The 22,903-nt window shown below is 43.7% G+C and overlaps 1 protein-coding gene across 1 annotated transcript; it reads left to right on the top strand.

The window, feature by feature from the left end:
* Positions 1-7,122: 7,122 nt before the first annotated feature.
* On the top strand, positions 7,123-20,393 carry sh3tc2 (SH3 domain and tetratricopeptide repeats 2). Its single transcript, XM_068740406.1, is given in 23 exon segments — positions 7,123-7,240; positions 8,331-8,429; positions 9,401-9,529; positions 9,951-10,078; positions 11,116-11,221; positions 11,580-11,723; positions 12,262-12,463; positions 12,571-12,644; positions 12,774-12,969; positions 13,185-13,321; positions 13,509-13,559; positions 13,676-13,980; positions 14,715-14,909; positions 15,057-15,920; positions 16,002-16,222; positions 16,308-16,474; positions 17,003-17,180; positions 17,263-17,413; positions 17,791-17,912; positions 17,974-18,022; positions 18,024-18,180; positions 18,308-18,504; positions 19,412-20,393. Coding segments are annotated over 23 exon segments (4,776 nt in total). The 3' UTR covers positions 20,198-20,393.
* The last annotated feature ends 2,510 nt before the right edge of the window (positions 20,394-22,903 follow it).

Here is a 22,903-nt window from a genome sequence, read left to right as displayed (position 1 = left end):
GACGCCCAGCGTGTTCTTATCTAAAACAAAGCGACGACAATAATCCCATAAAGCGAGTGATGATCTGTTTAGTCCTTCCGAATTATGTCAAAATGACTATCCAGTGATGCGCCTCTCTCTCTCCGCGGCACCGCTTCCAGTCAGATTATGAGGAGATGGACAGAGCTAGAAAAATGCAAAAATAAAAAATAAAGGGAGTGTATTGTAATAAATGTAGAAGCACAGAAGGAGATCCCGGCAAAGCTCCTGCTCTTCCTGTGAGTGAATGTCGGGTTGAGTGTTTTCCCAGAGAAACAGGCGGCAGGTCTGCTACAGTAGAATGGAGCGCAGATTCCACCTTCACATTTTCGCTCCAGACTGATCGCAGCTCAGCCACGCACGCGCTCCCCCCCCCCCCCGGCTGCGTCCTGCCGCTGTCACCGCGCGTCTCTCACCGCGCGCCGTGCGCGCAGCAACAGCACGCCTTTCCGGTTATCACTTTCAAAATAAACTATAACGACGTCACCCAAAATGACAGCAAAACCAAATTGCATTGACAAATTAATATGAAATTATGTCTAGTGCATTTAAGAGCTTTTTAATAAAGGATGCCGGGAGTACAAAGAAACATAGCCCATTGAAATAATAATAAAATTTATTTCATTTGTAGAGCGCAAAATCAATCCAAAAAAAAAAAAACGTCTGTAAAGTAACATTTTGTGTTTTTTTCCTTTTTCGCCCAGACTTCCACTGACTTGATGTCTCGCCTTATTTTAACCTGGGTTCGTTTAGCGACGTCACTCTGGGCGGCTGTGGTCGCACAAGGGAGACAGTGTAAAATGTGTTTATTATTAAACAGTAATCACCCTCATTGTTAACTTGGAATGTCATGAGGCGATGGCTGAAATTCCCAACCTCTAATTCAGTCTAAATGAATACTTGTAGAACGACACATTTGGAATTGGACATAAGAATTGGGGACCGGTAACCTTCTCAAAACAGAATAGCTCAAACACGTGATAATCTCTTCTGAAATGTTTTGTTGCGGCTCTAAACTGGGCTTGTTGCTAAAACTGTCATGACACCGCCCCCTCCTGGAAAGGCAACGTAAGCAAATTAGTTAATTGGATTATTGACGGCATAGGACGGCTGTAGAATCACAGTCGTTGACGTAAATAAGCCTGTTAGGAAACACAAATGGAAGATAATCCTGCAACACTCGCTGTATAGTAGGTTCATTGACAAAAGAGGCGAGACGTGAGCAGTTTACACCAGATCACATGACAACAATTTATATAGCTCAATGCAGCACACAGAGGAAGAGGTTTTCCTGCATTTGAATAAACTACTACAGCCTCAAACATATGAAATCACCTGAATAGCATCCCTCATAAGAGCATACCACAACATCACTGTAACAGCAGTTCATAGCATTAACTGTGTGTGTGTGTTATTGAAGCTGACTGCCTTGTCGTGTGTCCTGAGGAAGCCCTGGTTCTGTTGTCCAGTGCGTGGAGGAAGCTGGACAATGGCGGGATGTGAGAGGCGTCTCTCTCCCTCTCTATATTCCCCTACTACAGTCTTTGGGTCTGGAGATCGGTGGTTAAATAAGTTATTCTGTTTTACGTACATCGTGAATTTGACTCCCTCACAAAACTCTCTCCAGACGGAGCTTTCATACACTTCACCGTGGATTACAACAGATTTATTAACACGTTCCAAAATTGTTGGAATTTTATTGGGTGCATTGGTTTGACTAAGGAACTCTTTACCACAAACTCAAATCAGAATTGAGTCAGTGTTAATGTAATAGCTTTTTTAAACGAACCAGCTTCGCCAGTCAAGGAGGGTGCCACGTGGACTGGATTGTGTACTGGGTGCTGATTGTGCTCCTGTGTCAATCTTGTGTTTGGACTTTTTTGTCTCAGAAACTGATGGGGCAGGAAAAAACAGGAAGCTGGCCTTCCCGTGCGGCGGGGCGGGAGGCCATCAGGTCAACACTCTGTTGTCACTGCCTGCAAAAGGCGCCAGTGCCCTCTCATCAACAATAAAGCAAACATCCCCTGGTGCGTGTTATTACTGGAATGAGCCTGACGCTGCTGACACCACTCTGCGTCTTCAGATGGAAACATTTTCATGAAGCAACATAGAGTTCAATGAACACACGGCAGAGACAATATTCTGTTTTGTTGCAGCCCTCACCGCCTATATGACCAGTTCATCCACTCAGTGTGTTTATAGCAGCGTTAATGCATCTTTTGTTTGTCAGACACACTCCCCTCTATCAGTAGCACCATCAGCAGCAATATAATGCATTCTTCACTAACCCTCACAATCCATGCCCTTTGTCCACCCAGATGTGGCCTTCGACCCATCCTCTAATGCTACACTATCTCCACCCATTCTTATCTTTTTCTAATTTGCTGCTATTTAATACACCCACATGCCAGCAGCACTCTTGCTTTCACACACACACACACACACACACACACACACCTACACACAGGGTTTTGCAAACAGAGCAGAATAAATGGTCTGTGTCCAGCAGTCTTGCATAGCAATTTGTACGATCATATGTGCAGTGTCGATATTCCGTGGTCAGGGTGACATTGCCGTAGAGTGCTAAGAACTGGGGATACACAATCAGTTCCAGAGTTTATATTTAACAAAGGACACACATTTTTTTAAAAAAAAAAAAGGAAGCAAAGCAAAAGCTGACCGGGGGATTTTATCTCCCGCACACAGATGGGGATGAAGTGGAAAAAAATAAAAATGTGTCAATAACGAGATGAAGAAGAGGCTGCTTTGCGTTACGTGAAGCTGGTAGATATAGGTATCTCTTTCTGGTACCTTTAGTTTAATAGAACGTGCACATTGTGTTTTGAATTTAATAAACAGGAGTGTGAAGGTGCAGCACTTTATTACTCTTTGCTGCATCAACATGCTGATTGTAATTGAAATCCTCTGCTATCATGTAACTACAGGTGTGTCAGGCCAAACTAGTATGACTGGTGTTGCAGCATGAGGAAATAGACCGACTGCCTTTGCTGTTGTTTTGAAGCACCAATGTTAGGAGAGATATTATTGGTCAGAGGTAATTTGGTAACTTTATTTGGTAATAAAATAAAAATAAATAGATTATAAAACTATTATTACCTGACCTATTTCTTCTGGTTCACTCTCCTTTGTCACACTGTGTTCGTGTGTTAGAGAGAGAGAGAGAGAGAGAGAGAGGACAGAGAAACTGTGTCACCTTACCTAAAAAAAATGATGGGAGGAGTTAGGAGCAAGAAAAACTTCCTCAGTCAGTGACATGCTGTCTGGGGAAACCTCTGTCACAGAAAAACGCTCACTGGCTCACTTGGACTTTATTTTTCTGCTTTTCTTCAACTCTACTTTGGAAACAATGGCAGGGTTGACAGCTGCCATGTGGTACAACTCACCAGTTAAATGGTGAAACCATATACACACACTAATGCACACAGACACACACACGCACATGAGGAATGAGTTGAGACGAGAGAGCCGGCAGCGACGCAGAGGTAAGAGGAGTTTTTCTGCTTTTAATGTTACTGTATAGATCTGGCTGCAACCTCCTTCTGTCCGGTGGGTTTAATGGTGCTGCACTTTGTACATAGTCACATAACCATAAAGTTGCTGTCGGTCCACAGGGTCTGTCAGGAACAGCAACACTAGCTCTCGTGTAGTGGTTGCAGTTCCTACTTCTTGTAGTGACATAATCACATATATTTAAAGGCTCGCAAAGTCTCCCGAGAGGCTGACAATGACTAAACTGACATTTTCTGATGACTCGAAAGAAACAAGACAATGTTAGATTGTGGTAAGAGATCAGAAAGGATCCCTCCACACAGCCTGGTGACTTTCTACTTGTTGTGTTTATGTCAGCTTTGTATAAATGCCACTCTGCAATAGTGTGGGAATCTTCATGCTGCAGACATGCAGGCAGGGAGCTAACCGGGGGGTAAACTAAATTTAGAGAACATAACTCCTGTCTCATATTACTAGACTCTAGCTTCCATATTGCATTTATTTAAAATCTACAAACACAGATTGCACACACACACACACACACACACACACACACACACACACGGCCATCACAAACAAGCCTTCTGGTCATGTGTTTGAATGCAGCCAGACAGTGCTGACACCACATGTTTCTGGTTAGGTTGAATACTCTTGTCATGGGCAGAGTCACACGTGCAGGCCAGGCCTCCGCCATGGTTTCAGGCTGTGTTGAGACTAAAAGGTTGCTTAGGGTTTGTGGTCAGCTGTACTCGTCAACCTTTGTCTTTACAGGCAATGTATATTGTTGTGTTTGTGGTACAGCGAGCCTGTAATCACACGCATCGGTTATACTGGGCTGTAGTAACGCCGTCCGTGGTGTGCAGTCATTCTGAGGAGCGATTTTGACACCACAGCTGCCAGAACACAATAGATGCAGCAACATATGCTGTAACAATAACATCAAACAGCAGCACTCGGAACCAATCATTCAAAACAATCTGAACTTTTTCAAGTCAATGCCACTTGAGTGCAACATTTCATGCGACCAAAGTGCGAGCATGTGACGCACAAATTGTCCTTGAACGGTCTGTTTACCAGATTAGACAGAATCTTTTCCAGAAGCGCCACAAAAACAGAATATCAGAATTGGGACTGTCATGCCTTCAGACACAGTTTGAGACACACATTTAAACATGACATCAAAGGGATGACCGGATTGGACTCAGACAAGGATATTAAATGCTTTTTTTAAACAAGATTTGACAACATATACGGTAGATAAAGCTAGAAAACAAGCTTGTGAGAAGCTGTCAAACATGATGTATTGTATGAAAGTGCCAAACCATGTTATACAGAGATTGTGTTGCTATAAAAAATGAAGAAAGAAAGAAACCCATGTGAGAATCTGGAAATCAGAACACCGGGTACTTCACCGAGATGAAAGGCGAATGTGTGGTGTGGGATCATGTGCAATCGAATCATTTTTTTCTTCCACGAGATGTCAGTTGCTGCAAAAGTTTACCTTCACCTTTTGACTGTCCTTTGACCAACCATCATTTTCCGGCAAGGTGATGCAAGACCTTGCATCAGTGGGGACTGCCTATTGGTGGGTTAACTAAACCAAGCATTACTAGATCAGTGGATTATCGTTCACCAGATATTACGTTCATGATATTATGTATTGAACAAAGACATGGGATATCACTGACCTAAAGGAGAAGATCACTGATGAGACTATGCTATACTGAACATGGCAAGAAATTGAGTACAGTCTTGATGTGCTTCGTGCAACTAATGTAGAAGTGCATTCAATGAGGCAATACTTTATACTTTTATACTCCTAATTTTCTAATAATTTCAACAAATTTCTCTGTTCATTTGCTTTTGTAGTTATTTTTTAAGTTGTAAAGAGACTTTATGGACACCCTGTATATTTATATTTCATTTATTGTTGTCATTTTAGAGCTGGCGCACGATCATTAATTAATTTATGAGTCGAAATAAACTGAACAGTCATGCATTATTTAGTTTAGAAATAATGACTGTTGTCCCTTTTGAAAGCAAAGGAGATGCTTTTTTTCTTTTTCTTTTTCCTGTGTTTCTGTTTTAATCATCATCTCTGATACAGTTTTCCCTCCACATTTCTGGCCTGGAGCTGTATGCTCAGCTAAATCTAACAGATCTGGGGGAAAAAATCAAATAGGTAGTAGAGTGATTTATTCTTTCCTTTTTGGGGTGAAGTCAAAGGGGATGAGATGACCTGATTTGTAGTCCCTCGGTCACATTGATAAAACCCACAATTACCCTATAAAACTCGATAATATCATTAATTTGTCTTTAACTATCAAACCTTTTTTTTTAAATGTCAAATTCCTCCTATTAGATTTGTGGCCTTTGCCAACAATATAATAGATTGTTACCCTTATTATTTTTAATACACAATTTGGGGGAGAAATAAAATTCCTCTGAATTTCTGAAAAAATATATAGAAAATTGACTCAAATGAAGAGATGCTACCTACATGGTTTGACTTTATAAGCTTTTCCTGCATGTAATCACTGTACATGGTATTATTATGGTATGTCCATATCCAAACCACTACGCTCATTCCAAGTTTAAATGACATTGTTTGTGGGGCCTTTCATTACTCCATGAGCGAACACATTGTGTTTGAGCATTAGTGACCAGTTACACCAGTTTACCCACATTATAATCCAATAACTAGAAAGGCACTCCAAGAGCGCAGACCTCCGCCAAGCAGCCCATTCCCCTCGTAATTGGATTTACACCATCCACACGGTGATCTGGATCATGATCAAAAGGTTCTAAGTTGTTCTTGGGATCTTTATACACCAACCATGAAAAGTAAAAGTGAATCAGAGTTGATGTGTTTATTTTTAAGGGTTGAATGAAGTAATTGATTTGACAGCCTAATATTATAATATTATTTAACACACAACCTTCATCATAATTAAACCAGGTACATTCCGGTCATTTTGTGTGGTTGCTGCCCATCTGATGGTAGAGAGCAGTGCTGTGCTGAACCATGTGATAAAGTGATCCTCGATCTACGCTACTGGGAAACTCTCACCCTCCCATGACCTTGCAGCCCATCCCTGTGTGGCATTGCCTTACAGTGGCTCAGCAATGCAATATCCCTGCCACACAAACAAAAGACACACAGATTTTCTTTGGAGCACACATATTCCCACCAACTGGGACACGCACAAACACACACACAGACTGTAGAGAATGCATAGGGAGACTCTTGCTGAGGCCTGCCCCCCCACACACTTATACCAATTGCAGAGAGTGCTTTGTGTATTCACTAACTGACTAGGCAGCTACCAGAGAGAGAGAGAGAGAGAGAGAGAGAGAGAAGCTTGTGGGAGGAGGTAGATGGAGACAGCAAGACAATGGGATCACTAAGAAAAAGAGACCCAGACATACAGAGAAGAAGAAGAAGAAGAGATGAGGTTGTACAGAAGAGGTGCATTTAACTGTGGGAAGACAGCATGAGTGGGACAGGAAAGGGAACAGGGAGGGGAGCGGGACTTGTCGAACTCTAAGGAAGAGAGTGAATAGTTATTTAAGAGGCTTGAGGGAAGTGATGCCATGGCATTGATCTCTGGGAGCTGCCGGCCCTTGGCCCAGATGGCGTCTTGTTGCTGCAGACCTCTTCTCAATTCCTGCTGTGGACCATTCATCAAAGTGTGCCTCTCCTCCTTTACAGGTCTGTCCCAGCCCACTGCTACTATACCGTCATGAGACAGAGAGCGACAGTGAGATAGACAGGAGTGTAGCTCTATATACAACATGGGTAACAAACTTAGCCACGAAGGTAAAGCGGGCATGGTGTGTTTCTGTACTGCAGTAGTATGGCCATGCTTGTGATGACTCGAGCAGTCGTGCTGGTACTAACCATGCTCTGTTGCCGTAGGATGGAAAGAATGGGCTTTTGTCTTTTTTTGGCCTCATGTCACTTTGCATTGTGTCTCTAAGTTGTATGCCCCATTGTGTTGTATTCAATGCTTAGCATTAAGATATTTCTGTTCTGTTGTGCTTATGCCCTGGAAAAGCATGGAAGAACAGTGACATAGCTGTTATCTATTTATTTGTTAACAACAACTATTTTTGTTCTTTTTCATGTGTAAATGTGTCTGACTTTGTGTCTTAAGGAGTCAGTGCAGCAGTATTAGAAACTCACTTGTCTCTGCTGGGCCTGTGTTTAAAACCTTTGTATGCCCCTCCAACCATGATAACTCTGCACACTAACAGATGGCTTCAACTTGGTCTTTTCATAATAACCCACTGCACCCACCTTCCCTTGTGAAAGTTAGTTATTCACCCCTAACCCACCACCTACAAGAGACGCCCTTTACATCATTTGGGCAATTATAATTATTTTGCTTTCTTGTTTTTTTGTTTAATATTAATAAAAACCAATGTACAAAGAAAAGCTATCACCCTCTAAGGGTTCTTATTTGCAGGAGCAACGCTGATCTCCTGGGAACAGTCCCTAAGGAACTTTGGTGTTGCTTGTCAGCTTTATTCTTTCACAGTCAACACCAGGCTATCCTTCCCCATGTTTAAAGTTTTGATACCAAGCTAACAGCTGCTATCTTAGACAGAGTGGTGTCAATGTTCACAAACAACTCTCGACAAGAAGGCAAATATGCATGTTGCTCACAATGACAAACTATTCCCTTAGGATACCATAAACCGTTTGCAGTTCATTGTAGTCCTTCCAGGATTGACCATCTTGTCAAAAAAGTGTACACGGTTAAACGGATCCACAATGTAGTTTGCGTCTCTACTTACAGATATCTCTCCAGCTGAGCTGGATGCTCTTTGGAGGGAACCACCGTATACTCTCAGCGGAACAAATGAACACTTCTCAGGAAATGACATCATGACTCAAGGTAGGCTATTGTACACTGACCATCTTTATTTACATGAAACACTTTTACTATAGACCCTTTTTTTAAGTGGGGAGTCCCAACACCACCAGTAGGTCCTTTGGAGCTGTGCTCCAGTCTGTTTTGGGACATCCTCCCTGCACAATAGAACAAACCAGGGGAAACCTGCCAGCATTACTTGCATAGCATTCTATCAAGCAGCCATCTAGGTGATATTTATAGGTTTGGAAGATCCTGCTCAGGTGTTGAATGAATGCTAATCCTGCTAACCACTCTCTGCATTTCTACAGTTAGATGAATTCTGGAGGGATTGTGTAGTTCATTTATTTAAACAAATAAAGAAAATTATTAAAATATACAAGACTGATGGTGATGGTCGTGGCTGTTATCCCTGAACCTGCTGGTGTACACCAGAGGATAGGGATGACGTCAGGATGAATACGCAGTTCTAAAGGGCATATGGGTTGGCCTGTGGAAGTCCAGAAGCAGCAGCAGATGAGTACTGGCCGGCAAAGTGGTGTGCAACTTCAGTGTACTTCAGTGTACAGTATTAGCATGGCATGACCAGAGTGTGCCACCAAAGTATATTAGAAATATGGAATGCAGTAACAAGCTCTTGAGTCAGCTTTTATCAGCACTGCTTAGCTTTTGATCTGAGATTTATGAACCTGGACAGATGTGCAGACTAGGAATCACCGGAATGCCCTGAAACCAATCACAACCTGGCTTTTCATTCCCTAACGTTGGGGCCACCATCTAAAACCCACCTCATAACAGTTTGGCCAAAAACCAGAAAGCAAATCTCCTTGAATGTGAGGGGGGCAGAGGTACCTGCCGGAGCAAGTAAACCATGAGCTTGCAGCTTTGTCCTTGTCCCCAGGTTATAGTCTTATATGTTCCTCTTTTAGCAGTAAATGAGACCATTTGAGAATGGTCTGATAAAATAGATTTCTTGACTTTGTGTCTACTTTCAGGTGCAGGTGAGGAGGAAGATGGTCCAGTAATGGAATCAGGTGAAGTGGAGCCCGATAGCTACTGGAAGAAGAGAAAACAGGCTTTCCTCAGAGGAAGTACTGTGTCACTCGGAGACAAATTCTCCTCAGGTACATCTATTGGTGAATGTACTATAGTCCTGACTCATCTGTACTGAAAAAAATGTGTTGCCTTTATTCATATACACAATGAAACACACTTCCCTGTCCTCTAATATTTTACACACTCATCAGTTTAGCTCCTTCCATCACATCCTCCCTTCACCTAACTCTCAGACAGACTTAGGCCCAGTAAGAGGTCCTAATAGCTTGGCTATTCCCACGAGGACAAACATTATGATTAAGCATTTCACTGAAATGAGAGCGTCTGCTGAAAATGTGAAATGAGACATTTTAACACAGTGACATTGTGTGAATGAATCAATTCATTTGTTTTATTTCACTGGTGGAGTCTGGCAGATAATTGATATGATGATGATGACAACAAATCCTTAATCAAAGGACCAAACCATTCTTTTCATCCATGGCTCAGAAATTGTTCTGCTGTTTACTGGGCGGAGACGGTCCAATGAGGGGCCAGATGGGGCCCTGCAAGAGGCACTGCGCACCCGGCTGAGGGTGGTGGAGAGCAACAGCCAGGACGTCATCCAACTGTTTAAAGTGAGTCGCATTACAGCATTATGCCTCTGAGCTATTCAAACCATACAGCCCTGTGGAGGGCATCTCTGCACTGAGACTAAGATGCTGGGACCATCCCAATGTTTCGTCACATCTTAGGTGGAAATTTGTTCAATATATTTTGTGTTGTTAGGGAACATTCATTCATTCATCCATCCATTCATTCATTCATTTATTTTCTACCGCTTTTCTGCTCTGCTGGTCATGGGAGTTGATGGAGCCTATCCCAAGCTTGCTATAATAATAACATAAAATAAAAAACCCAGCTAACAATATTAAAGAAAGAAGAAAATAATTCTAACAAACCAGTTTCTTGATTGGTTATTACTTGTAATGATTATAATGTAGCCCTGCGATGAACTGGTGGATTCTCCAGGGTGTACCTCGCCTCTCGCCCGTAGACTGCTGGGTTATTTGCTGATTATTTGTTATTTCTGAGGTGATTCAAGTCATTGTCTCACTGAAGATGTATTATAATAAAGATATAGATTTACATTAGCATAGAAGCAGCACAGAGGAAATTGCTTTTAACACGGGGTGTAGAAGAAACATTAGGAAAATTGTAGTGTGGTTGCTTCGGCGAGAGCAATGTAGTGTACACTTAAACTGATATTGATTGTTTTAAAGGTGGGCTTTCGTAGGTGCTGAAATGTGCTGCTGCCCTAAATCACAGGAGTGCATTTATTGCTTAGCTTCCTACATCAAGACTCTTGATGCTGGTCCAAAGTAAACTCGGGCTGTGCTGTCCTTTGTTTTGACTCGAGATCATATCATCAGAAATTATGCTTATTTGACTTGTTTAGACAATTTCTGTCGTGTTATTCGTCAACAACAGTAACTCAAACAGGTTACACCACAATTTCCTTTTCTTTTTGTTGTCTTTGTTTGGGTAAAACTCCGAGCCAAGACACACAATACATCAAGATGCCTTATTTGATAATTGTATAAAATTGTTACAATGCAAAATGCATTTCGCTGGATGTGGAATGTGAATAAAACTCGAGGCTTTGTTTCTGAAGGACTTGTCTGCACGTCTGGTGTCTGTCTACGCTGAGAAGGATAGCTTTGTGCTAACATTCAAGACAGCGGAGGAAATCTGGAAGTTTTCCACATACCTGGCCCTCGGTAAGAAACTGGCCTTGAAAACATATTGTGGTAAATTTGATCCTTCATAAACACATCATTGTATTGTTTTCCTATATGAGAATAGTTGCTGCATACGTCTCCTATCTGAGCTCTGCTCACAATTAGCACCAACCTGGATTTGACATAGATCTACTGCTAAACTATATAGAATACCAGCAGAAGGCATTCAAGGCGTTACCATTAATTACTTCTTATTTAGGATTTTCTTTGGGGGGAGGGCAAACATGTTATCATTATAGCTACACAATAAAGTTGGAGGCTGATTGAGCATATATTAATATTCATATCGAGTATTACTAGTACCCTACTTCTGCCTAATAGCTGGGATGTGCTCCAGGTTATGTGGCTCGCTGCTTGGAGAACTTTCTGTGTGACCAGTCCATCTGGCTGGACCAAGAGCTGCTCTATGACCTGGAGATCAACGTAAATGTGAACGAGGAGCAAATGGCAACCCTGTACCTTGGGCTTTTACTGGAGGAGGGTCAGTTACTCCACACTTAGACTGGCGTTCACTCATACACACTTTCTGTTTTACATTCTCAAACATTTCAAATTGAGATTTAATTCCACATTAAATCTCTACATCAAAGTCTCCCGTCACAGCTGTACACTTTTGAATCATTGAAGTATATTCACTTAAAACTGAACACAAAGTGGACGACAGCTGTGTTCAGCTGAAGCACAACTATTATGCTGCCCTCCTACCGGAATGTGCATACATTTCCCAATTCCTGGCCTCCACTGACTTTCTGTGTAATAGGACTGCAGAGCTGGCAAATAGTGATGTGAATTACATTAGCTTAATAGTCAGGATATAGCACACATCCATCATTTGCTGTGACTGTGTGAGTTTGCACTAGCTGAAGCACTTTTGCTGATCGGATTAACTTTAGCGGGGTAACTTTTATATCAGCACAGAAAGCTAACTGGGAACCCTTTGCATGCTAAGATTCACACATGCTTATTGGCGCTGTAGGTGCATGTTTGAAAGGATGTTTGATAAACCAACCCCTCTGCAGGTTTCTTCTTTGCTAAGGCTCTATTCAACCGGAGGGAGCAGGATGAAGATGATGAAGAAAACCTGCCATTCAAAAAGAATGACCTGCTGACGGTGAGGGACACGGGGCAGGACAGCATGTGGGAGGGAACCATGCTCACCACAGGACGCCACGGTCTGGTGCCAGTTAACAGCATGCAGCCGCTGCCTTACCCCTTCTATCAGTGAGTCTCGTGAATGCTTCTAATATATGTCACCGAATCTATCCGAACGAACTGCAAATGGAGGACATGGGCGGGATTGGCTGAGCCATTCTCATTGTTTTTGTCAGGTGGTTTCTGAGGAAGTACCCCAGCAATGCTGGATGCTCACCAACAGAAAGGGACGCATTTGAACATTCGATCGGTAAAGCCGTCTTACACATACGGCGTGTTCGCGCATACGAAACCAACGTGTGTGTATGTGTTGGAGCATTAAACTGCCATTGTGTTATTGCATTCAGTAACCTCATGCCCTCCTCATGTGACACCTCAGCGACAGGTTCCTGCATAGCAGTCGTTGACTACAGCCCAGTGGGACCAGATGAGATTCAGCTAAGTCGAGGCGACATTGTGGAGATTCAGGGTCTACTGGTCCGAGGCCTGGGCATGTTCATAGGAACACACACTTGCACTGGTCATACCGGTTTTGTGTACAAGGCCCATGTCAAGCCTCTGGACACCACCCCCTTGTGAGTATTTCAGTTTTTTTTTTTTTTTAGAACTTGGATAACGATGATGATGTGTGTCATTTCAACGATGTTGAAATTCATGTCACTTACTTTCTTTGATAGCGTTCTCATCTCTCATGAAGTCATGTTTGGTGTTTTTTTTGTAGTGTGGGCAGGGGAGATGGGGGTGGGGACAGCGGTGGGGATAATGCTGCCTTTGTGTTTCCTTCATGCAGAGACAAACAGTTGGTGTTTCTGACGGAGGAGGAGAGGGCCAGCCTGGCTCAGGTCAACCCGTGCAGCTTTGAGCCAAGCGACAGCAGCCTGCTGGACAGACTCTTCTCTTCTGACATCAGCTCAGTATACAGGCTAGGTGAATCTAAAACTGGTCTGACCAGGAGACAGTATACATTTTACTGCTCAGGGGAGGGCAGCGGTTGTGCCGACAAACATTCATGGTTGAAATATCTATGATTTATTCAGGGGGAAAAAAAAGCTTTCCATCTTTATTCCCAACTGGAAAATTGATGCTTAAATTGATCTACCTTGTGTGTTTCCAGATAGACTGGATGGGACAGATTTCACGTACATCAGGAATCGTCCAATACACGGTAATGCCTTGCAATTTATTGAGGAAAACAGCTGCTTATGGCCTTAGACTATTCAAACTGTTCAAGATGTTAAATATGTTAATTCTCTGCTGCGCAATTCATCTGTCTTCTTCCAGATCATAATTTCCCTACAAGCGCTCGTCAGAGCATCATGTCGGAGAAAAGTGCAGGGACACCCTCGCACCACTCATCTCCTCGCACCTCTGTCAGCCGATCCAATCCCCGATTGTCCCGCTATCACTCCCACAATCCTCTGCCACAGGAGGGAGAGCACATGTCTTTCACCCTAGATGACACGTTCAAAGAGCTGGACGAGTTTCAGGAAGACCCGTCTCTCTTCCTGGATGAGAACAGCTGGGAGGGGGAGGATTTGGAGCAGAGTGACCCCACACTAACTCTGCTCAAATGTGCACACTTCCAGGTCAGTATTGCCCCCAGTTTAGTCAATTATTTATTTAGCACAGGGCCAAGTACAGCAGCAGAGCAACACATGGTTGTTTAGTTTTGTATCTTGCTTTCAATTTTACAGAAACTCTATGCCACCTTTTTCAATAATAAAGTATTTTCCTTCCGTTCTACTTGGTTCAATGCAGGTCAAAATGTTTCAGTTGTTGAGCTTTATCAAAACAACTCATGTCAGCCTAAGCATACGTTGATTTGCACGGTGGCACAGTGGGTAGCGCTGTTGCCTCACAGAAAGAAGGTTTCCGGGTTTGAATCATTTCAGTGGAAAGTTTGCACGTTCTCCCCTTGCCTGTCTGGGTTCTCTCCAGGTTCTCCGGCTTCCTACCGACACCAAGAACATGCAGCTTTCCTAAATTGGTCGCTCCAAATTGTCAGAGTGTGTGTGTTTGTTTGCCTTTCATGTGGCCGTGCGATGAGCTGGTGTCATATTTGGGTTTGTACCCCGCCTCTCGCCCGTAGCCAGCAACCTGTCCAGTCAAATAAGTGGCTGGAAACGAGACGACTGAGGTTGTGTCTTCTACAAGAAAATGGATGGATGAAGGAAAACATCTCGACACATTCATTCATTCATTTTCTACCGCGGTTTCCGCTTTGCGGGTCACGGGAGTTGCATATATGCATTGATTTCATTCCCAATCACTCTTTATTTATCGGTGTGTCCTTCTCCGTTTCCTTCACGGTGTCTTTAAGGAGGACTTCCTGCCTCTGTATGACCTGGATTATTCCTTCCTTTGGGTGACCTTCAATGGTAAGAGGGAGGAAGAGCTATCAGTTCACCTGGAGGGTGTCAGGGAGAGCGCTAAGAGGATGGACCTGCACTGGGCACATCGGCGCGCATGCTTCCTCCTGGGAAGGCTCTGTGCTAAGAAGCTAAAGCTCTCCCAGGTTTGTGCAACACTTCTAGCATGTGTGTTGTCTATATATATTGGCTTCTGCTTCATGAAACGTTAAGGCCTTCTTAAATATTAGTATTGTATTACACCCTTGCATCTGATTAATAACAGCTCCCGTGGTATGTTCTCCTCTCCTCAGGCTCGTGTTTACTATGAGGAGGCTCTCAGCGTCCATGTGGACAGCTTCTCTGACACTCCGCTGCTCACCGCTCTCTTCACAAACCTTACTGCTGTCTACCTGAAGCAGCGTATGACTGACAAGCTGACCCAGACTCTGGAAAAGGCCGCTGCCTTGCTCCTCTGCCTCCCCAGCCACTCCTTCACCTCCGTGGATGAGGTTGAGCTGCTGAAGCTGCTTCTGAAGAGATCAGTGGTGATGGGGGACAAACACCTCGAGGCCCGTGTCTGCTACCTTATCTCCGGCCTCTACCTGTGCCTCAGGAAGTACGATGAGGCCCTGCCATTGGTTGAGCGATTGCAGTTCCTCTCAGCGACTCTCAGCGACTCTCCCAAGGGGAATCCCATCGCTCCCGTGGACCTCAACTGGCTCTTGAGCTTTCTCTATCATCGTAAATACATGCCTCACTTGGCCCTGGCCTCTTTGAGCCTTGACTCAAGGCAAGATCACTCTCTTTGCGACGCTTTCCGGAAGATCGAGTTGTTTATCAGGAATTCTGTTCGCCTGAATCCATGCTGGAGAGACGGAACCTCCCTCCTCCCTGCGCAGATTGTGGTTTACCTTCAACAGGCTCTGGCTATAGCTGAGCAAGGGGAGGACACGAAGACCCAGCGGGGCCTGTGTCAGGGCTTAGCTTCAGTCTACCAGCAGTATGATGCTCTTGATAAGGCAGTGTGCTGTGCTCAGCAAGCTGTGGAAACAGGCGGCCACATCAACGAGGAGGAGGGCTTTGAGGCCTCCGTGCTGCTGGGCTGGCTGCTGGTGCTGACAGACCAGGCTGAGAGGGCTCAAAGTGTCCTGCAGCCACTTCTCATATCACTTCAGGTACAACAGAAGATGCCCCTACGCTAGATGGGTGCTTTTGTTTCGACGGTGTAGGTGTAGCTCTCTGTAATCTCTCTCCAGGGCACAGACAGTCCCACACAGCGAGGTGTTATACACAACCTATTCGCGTTGTGTCTGAGACGGCAGGGTCGCGTCACAGAGGCGGGCTGGCATCTCCGCTCTGCCTTGGTCATCTCCAGGGAAAGTGGACACCAGAGGAACCAAGCCCTGGCACTGGCCAACCTGGGCTGCCTCGCACTGGATGTGGGGGCGACACGGGTGGCAGAACGCTTCCTAGTCAGGTTATGAACCTCTATTAACTCAGCGAATGTAGATAAGGGCAAAACATAAATACAAAATCTAATATGATCATGATTGTTTTTCCAGATCCCTGCATATTTTTTTGGAGCTCTGGGAAAGTCCCACAGATGAGGAGCATGTCCAAACCTACCTTTGGCTGGGACGGAGCTACAAAGAGCGGGGGAGGACACACGACAACAGGGCCTGTTATGAAATGGGGCTACTTATTGCACTACATGCTAAAAACTTACACAGTGAGTATAAGTTAACACATTTTGGTATCAACATTTTTCATTTCTTACCAGACACCTGGTAATTGAGTCAGCAGCTAATTAGCTTAGCAGAGTTCATGAAGTGGAAATAGGGAAAAGCAAGTTGCTTGTTTCTGACTCACAATTATAAAGCTGCCTTCCAGCATTTCTTAAGCGCAGTAATTACATTTATATATTCCAAATGAAAAATCAAACTGAAAGATTCCATTGACAAGAATTCAGGAGAATTTGCTTAGATGTGCCGAAGATCGAGTTTCATTCCAGTCACATCTACAGTGTATTAAATGTTATCATCAGTGGCCAGATCATGGATACAAGTGGTCAACATTAGTTCGCTTCATGTTCGGGCATCTGTTTCAGGAAGAAACTGACATGACATGTGCCGAGTGAGAGTTTTCAGACACCTCCATCATTCGTTAGATATAATTATTATATACTGTAATAAGATAAACACTTCACTCCCAATTGTGAGGAACAACCATTAAGAATATTTGCCGTATTTTCTCATAGGTCAGATTGTGGTGGCCAAAGCGCTGAGTCGGCTGTATGCTGACATACTGCTGTACGGTCAGAGCATCGTCTACAATGAGCACTGTGTGCTGGTGTCCAGAGAGCTGAAGGACAAGAGGCTGGAGGGGGAGTATCTGGAAATCCTCAGCAGCCTCTACCTGTCGCTTAACACTGAAAGGTGAGTCTGAGGCTCACCACACGTCCTCTATCAACCGGTGAATGAGATAAACACTCTCCAGTGGGGATTTTGTCATTTGTAGGTCATCTCGTAAATCTCTGGATTACACCAAGCAGAGCCTGAGGATCTCTATTGATCTGGGCAAGCGGGAGGAAGAATCGGAAACCTGGCTGCAGGTGGGGCGCATCTATTACCTCATCCATGAAGACGAGCTAGCGGACATGTACCTGCAGGTGAGGAGAGGAAGTATATGACATTCGATGACGAGCATTTTTTGGTCTGTGGTGTCTTCTTCTGGTCTTTGTTCCTCCACAAACAACAGGTATTCTAGCTGATGATAAATCCATAATAACAGATGCATTTGCACCTAAAGTTGTGTTTCATCTTATTCTTGGGAGCATTGCATGCTGCTACAGAATGATATCTGAGTAAGGCCTCGAAAAGCTTATTTGTGCAGCAGAGTGGAGGGAAAGTTGTGAATATTATTTAAAGTTTGATATGTATGCCAACCAGTGTGATTCTCAAGAACAGATCACAAGTCGCCATGGAAGGCAGAAAGGGGGCGTTTCTAATAACTGGTCACACAAATTGACGGTTTACTTTTTGATAGGCAGCAGTGAAGACAGCCCTGAGAATGAGCGATCCTCACTTTGCCATGAGCATCTATGAAGAGGCGGGAGACGTCTACTTCAAAGGTCACAAGAACAGGATGGCCTCACTGCCTTTCTACAGGGTAAATAGGCATGGCGGATGTTATCATCCCTTATGGGTCATAACTCATCATTTTAATGTTGTTTTTATCTGCGCCACTGATTTTAGTCAATCGAGTGATTCATAATTGGGTTTCAGGACGGCAGTCTGCCATTCGCACGGAGCGTCAAGGACATCCATTCAGAGCATCGTCTGCTGAGTAAACTCACAGAGCTGTTGATGAAGCACGGGGAGCAAGAAGAGGCTTTGCAGTACGCGACACTGTCCGTTCAGGTCGCCAGACAAACAGGTAAAAGCGCGGGCCGCAGTGGAATCGGGAACCTTGCGACTGTTGGTAAAGTCTAAAATGACGATGTAGAAGCAGCCATATGAAGATGACCGGATTTATGACAGACGCCGTTGCTGTTTTCCTGCAGGTGTGGACGTGAATGAGAGGACAGCTTACCACCGACTGGCTACGATCTACTACAGCCTGGAGCAGCACGAGATGGCAGAAAACTACTACCTCAAGTCCCTGTCCCTCTGCCCACCCGCCATAGAGCACCCTCTGGAGGCTCGCTACTACACCAAGGTGTACAACAGACTGGGCAACCTCACGCTACACAAACTGAAGGTAGATAAAGAGACTTCTGTGTTGCATGAGCCAACAATATACAGTAGTACCTCAGCTTACGAATGTCCCTACATCCGAAAGTTTCAGGTTACGAAGTATCTGAATGGGAAAATATTGCCTCTCGTTACGGAGGCGTTTCAGGCTACGAAGTCAAAAATAGCTGCTCGTAGCTGCTCTGCCATTGGCTATCGCCTAAAATCTGCCTGGCAACCCGTTGCGTATGCGTGTATCCCAGCACGCTATTCGTGTCTCCCTCGTGTCACCCGGAAAAAGTGTTGACAAGTCGGGCTATTGCTCATTATGATGACGTCTGCCTCGCACATTTCCGACGGATTGTCAAAAGCCGGCAAAAGCAGACGTCATTGGATCCGTTTTTCAAGAAACGCGAGGCAGAAAACACCGCAAAGGACCAGTAAACAAAGAGGACAAAAAGTAACAGCTAACAGGTAGATTAGCTCTCCCGTTCCCCTCCTCCTCCTCGCGGCACCCCCACACACACACACCGCCCCTCCTCCCTGGATGCCTTTGCGGACTCTCTGCAGCGTAGGAATAATGAACTTTTGCGGGGCTTGGAACGGATTAGTGCATTTACATTCAAAATGCGTCTCCACTTACGAAGTTTTCACGTTACGAAGCTACTCCCAGAACGGATTAAATTCGTAAGTAGAAGTACCACTGTACTGAGCAGGTGCTTTAATGTGTGTGACAGTCCTGCACCCTTTAGCACTAGGATCTCTGCTGTGTCGCAGCTTTCATAAAGGAATGAATTTACGGACAGATTCCGCACAAAAGTCAAGTGCTTGATTTGACCCTTCATTTCTGAAAATAGGGCAGCACGGTGCAAATATGCAGATAATGTGTGTGTGTATTGCTCTGTTCTGATCTCTGGCCGGCTCTCCCTCCCCAGGATGCGTTTGATGCAGTGGGCTACTTCCAGCTGGCTCTGGCAGCGGCTCTGGAGGACCGGGCTAACCCAGAGGCACTTTACGTGGTGTACATGAAGCTGGCTGAGATTCACTGCAACCACATGCCTGATGCTCAGCTTTGCCAGGTTTACAGAGATAGAGCCCAGAGCCTGAAGAAAGTTCTGTCAGGAGGGGAAGGCGTCTGTTTGGGAGATGACAACCTGGATGCAGACGCAAAGCCTGTCCACAAGAAGGAACCGGACTCCGCCGCTGATGTAGAATGTCCAGAAAGTCTCAGCCTATCTAGAAGTGAAACAGAGAACCAAGACAACATTTCTTTGACAAGAACTAAGAAGGGAGATAATGAGAAAGAAGATCACACCATCATTCCTCCTTATAGGGATGTGGACGTCTCTGTGACTGGGACAGAGGCCGTCCCCCTGAAGTCCAACGGTGACAGCACTTTTACTGAGACATTCTATACAGCAAAGAAGGAGATCTCAGAGACCTGCAGCTCCACCAACACTTTACAAACACATCACAACCAGGCAGGTGACTCAGACTTTGAAGCTGCCCACAGCACGTCCAACCAGATTGCCTCTTATCAGGAAGATGACTTCTCAAAACACATGCACACAGATTCTGATTTCCAGGGTGGACAAAACGCCCTCCCTGAAGAAACAAAGCCTTGTGCAGATCCGGATCAGGAAGATGCCCCCCAGTCTGACAATCACCAAACAGAGAGTGCAGGTATGAAGTATGTGGAAGCTGTATGTGTGGATTTGTGACCCGACAGAGGAAGACGCATCGTGTCACACACACAGACATGGACTTCATGATAGTGTCTGCATACAGTCTCCTTATGGCACTTTATGTTCTTCATTAACATTTCCCTTATTGGTCACGTTTCCTGACTGATCCAACGTTCCTGCCTCGTGCACTTGGTAGAATGAGAGAGATGATGTCACTGTTCCAGAGGACTTTAAAGCATGTCACTGATCTTTTGTATAATGCTGTATGCACTGTATGATTATTACTGTGCATTGTGCTTGTGTAAAAAAAAAAGTTCATGTATTTGTAATATCTCTGGAAGATATGCCCTAAAGATAAAGAATGCTATTTTGTTTGCTAAGTGTTGACTTCTGTTTTTGTCCACGTAAGAGGTCAGTGGACTTGAGGTGCAAAATAGCATCACAATGCAGAAAGAATGAACAAAAATGAAGGGAATTTTACTTGGATAATACTGAATCACATAAGAAGTTCAATTTGAAAGACGAGCAGGTCTAGCTCAGAATCAGCGAGAGAGAGAGAGAGAGCGATAGTAACAACAAAAAACAAAAACAACAACTTGCCTTAGGTGAATTGGTGACACTAAATTGTCCGTAGCATATTTGTTAGTGAGATCAATTCGTTGTTGATTTTTGTGCTTGCAGTCAAGGTTGTAAATTTACAAAATGACCAAAAACTCTAGCTCAAAATGTAATAGTATTTTTTTATGTTGTATCAGGATGTAGGTAAGTAACGCAAAACATGCTATAATTTAGGACAAATATATAAATATTGCCATCTTACTTTTTAAAAATCATGCCATATACAACTTATATCAAGACATCATTGACAGCTTGGATAAACAAAAATAGAGCAACACGTCCTCTTTGAATCATTGAGGATGTAGTGATGTTTTTTTACATTGGAATGTGTTGTTGTTGTTGTCATTGTATTTTGCTTTCATGTGTTTTGTCTTGTGTTGTGTTGTGCGTTCTTTCTCAGAGACGGCAAAAAGTTTTGCCTTAAACTCGGCACAAGAGGGAGCTCTCCTGCCTATTTTGTGTTTGGCTATCACATGATTGGTTCCTCACATGAGTCAGGGGTCGGGCATTAAAAGACCGTTCTCAGCTGCAGCCTGCTTTGTATCAGATGCTGCAGCCATTTTCAACAGGTGACACAAAGAGACAGATTTCCATCATCTATTTTAGGCTTAAATCCTAAAATTGTAAGTCTTATAAGCATAAAGTGTCACAGTTTGGGTTTTGGGTTTGCAATAATTAAAGTTGATTTGTGTGGCAAGGTCCTCCAATGAGTAAAAAAAATAGGCATACATTTCAGACTGAAATGCTTTTGATTTAGTACATTTTGTACTACTTAAATTTGGTCCCACTTTTGAAGGAAGTAGCGTTCCTATAATTGCATGTCTTGAATTACAGAAATAGGATATTAAACAAAGATCTGGCACAATGGAAAATGTGAATAGCAAAACATGTCAGGGTTCAGAAAAAGGAAGTATTAGGAAGGCTGTGGCAAAGGAACAAGCCAAAGGAAGGAGTGCTCGCATGCATTGTCTGCATGCTGAGTAATCTTGCCGGGCTTCTTCTTTCTTCACAGGCATCAGTTTAGCTGGTTCAAATCTCTGCCAAAACAAGCACTGAATTGTTATTCCTTTCAAAGTATTCCCAGGCTTTCATTCAAATGATCTTTTTGGGATACTGGAGCCAGGTTGTTTTATATTTTTTATTTTATTTAATTACTCTAATGAATAATTAAATATAATTACAGAATAAAAGAACAGGTAAATCATTTCTTGAAACCCAAAGACTTTTCACCAAACAAAGATTGCATGTGGCGTAGAAGGAGACTGTAAAAATAAATCATAATCTGCTTGGTTGAAATAATACTTGAGAAAATGCAGGGAATAAAGTGAGAGCAGTGTGCCTTCTTTTTCCCCACTTTGGTTTAACTTGCAATAAATAGTTTATCCTTTATATTTAAAATATATATATTATTCGGCAAATGTTACAACTTGATCAGTGAGAGCAAACACTTTTATATTACGGTAAAAAATTAAATAAAATAAGAGCCCTGTGAAACATGGAATTTGTGTGTAGGTGAGGAGGAGGGATGCGGGTGAGTTACCTCTACAGTCCACTGGACACATACAGACGCTGCCTCGTCTCTCTCCGTGTGTTTGTTCACCACACCTCTCATTTCCTGGAACAATAGCTCTCTTTCTGCAGTTCACATCCTTAACGAACAGGTTTTCTGTTTCCAGTGTGTTCTATCTTGAGCGTCTCAGGAACATGATATCGGATAAGTCACTGCCTCAAACATGCCACGCCCTTTCAGGTGATTCCACTTTCATTTCCTTCCCATCAATGGCTTCCTATTATGAATTGATGGTAGAGCCCAGCATGCTCCTTTTCCTCATAGAGCAGCAACCGTAACGTGATGGTGAGCCATGCGAGCGGATTATTTTTGATCGGCCTGAAATGTGTTTTGCATTCAAGTCATAGCTTCCACCTCACATGTCCAGTCAGGGTTTACTCTTGGAAATGTCTTTCCCACAGGACATTAACCACAAGCCCATAAACACCCTGGCACACTAGTTAGCTGAACACTATCTCCCCGTATTCATATCTGTGGCTCCTTATTAGGTATCTGTTTACTCTGATGACCAGCATCTTCGTCTCTCATGTGGTGAATGCTGTCAGCAAGCCTGG

Source organism: Brachionichthys hirsutus, chromosome 6 (genome assembly GCF_040956055.1).
Source record: "Brachionichthys hirsutus isolate HB-005 chromosome 6, CSIRO-AGI_Bhir_v1, whole genome shotgun sequence".
Taxonomy (NCBI): domain Eukaryota; kingdom Metazoa; phylum Chordata; class Actinopteri; order Lophiiformes; family Brachionichthyidae; genus Brachionichthys; species Brachionichthys hirsutus.
The sequence above is the reverse complement of the archived record's forward strand: the minus strand, read 5'-3'. Positions and strand labels throughout refer to the sequence as shown.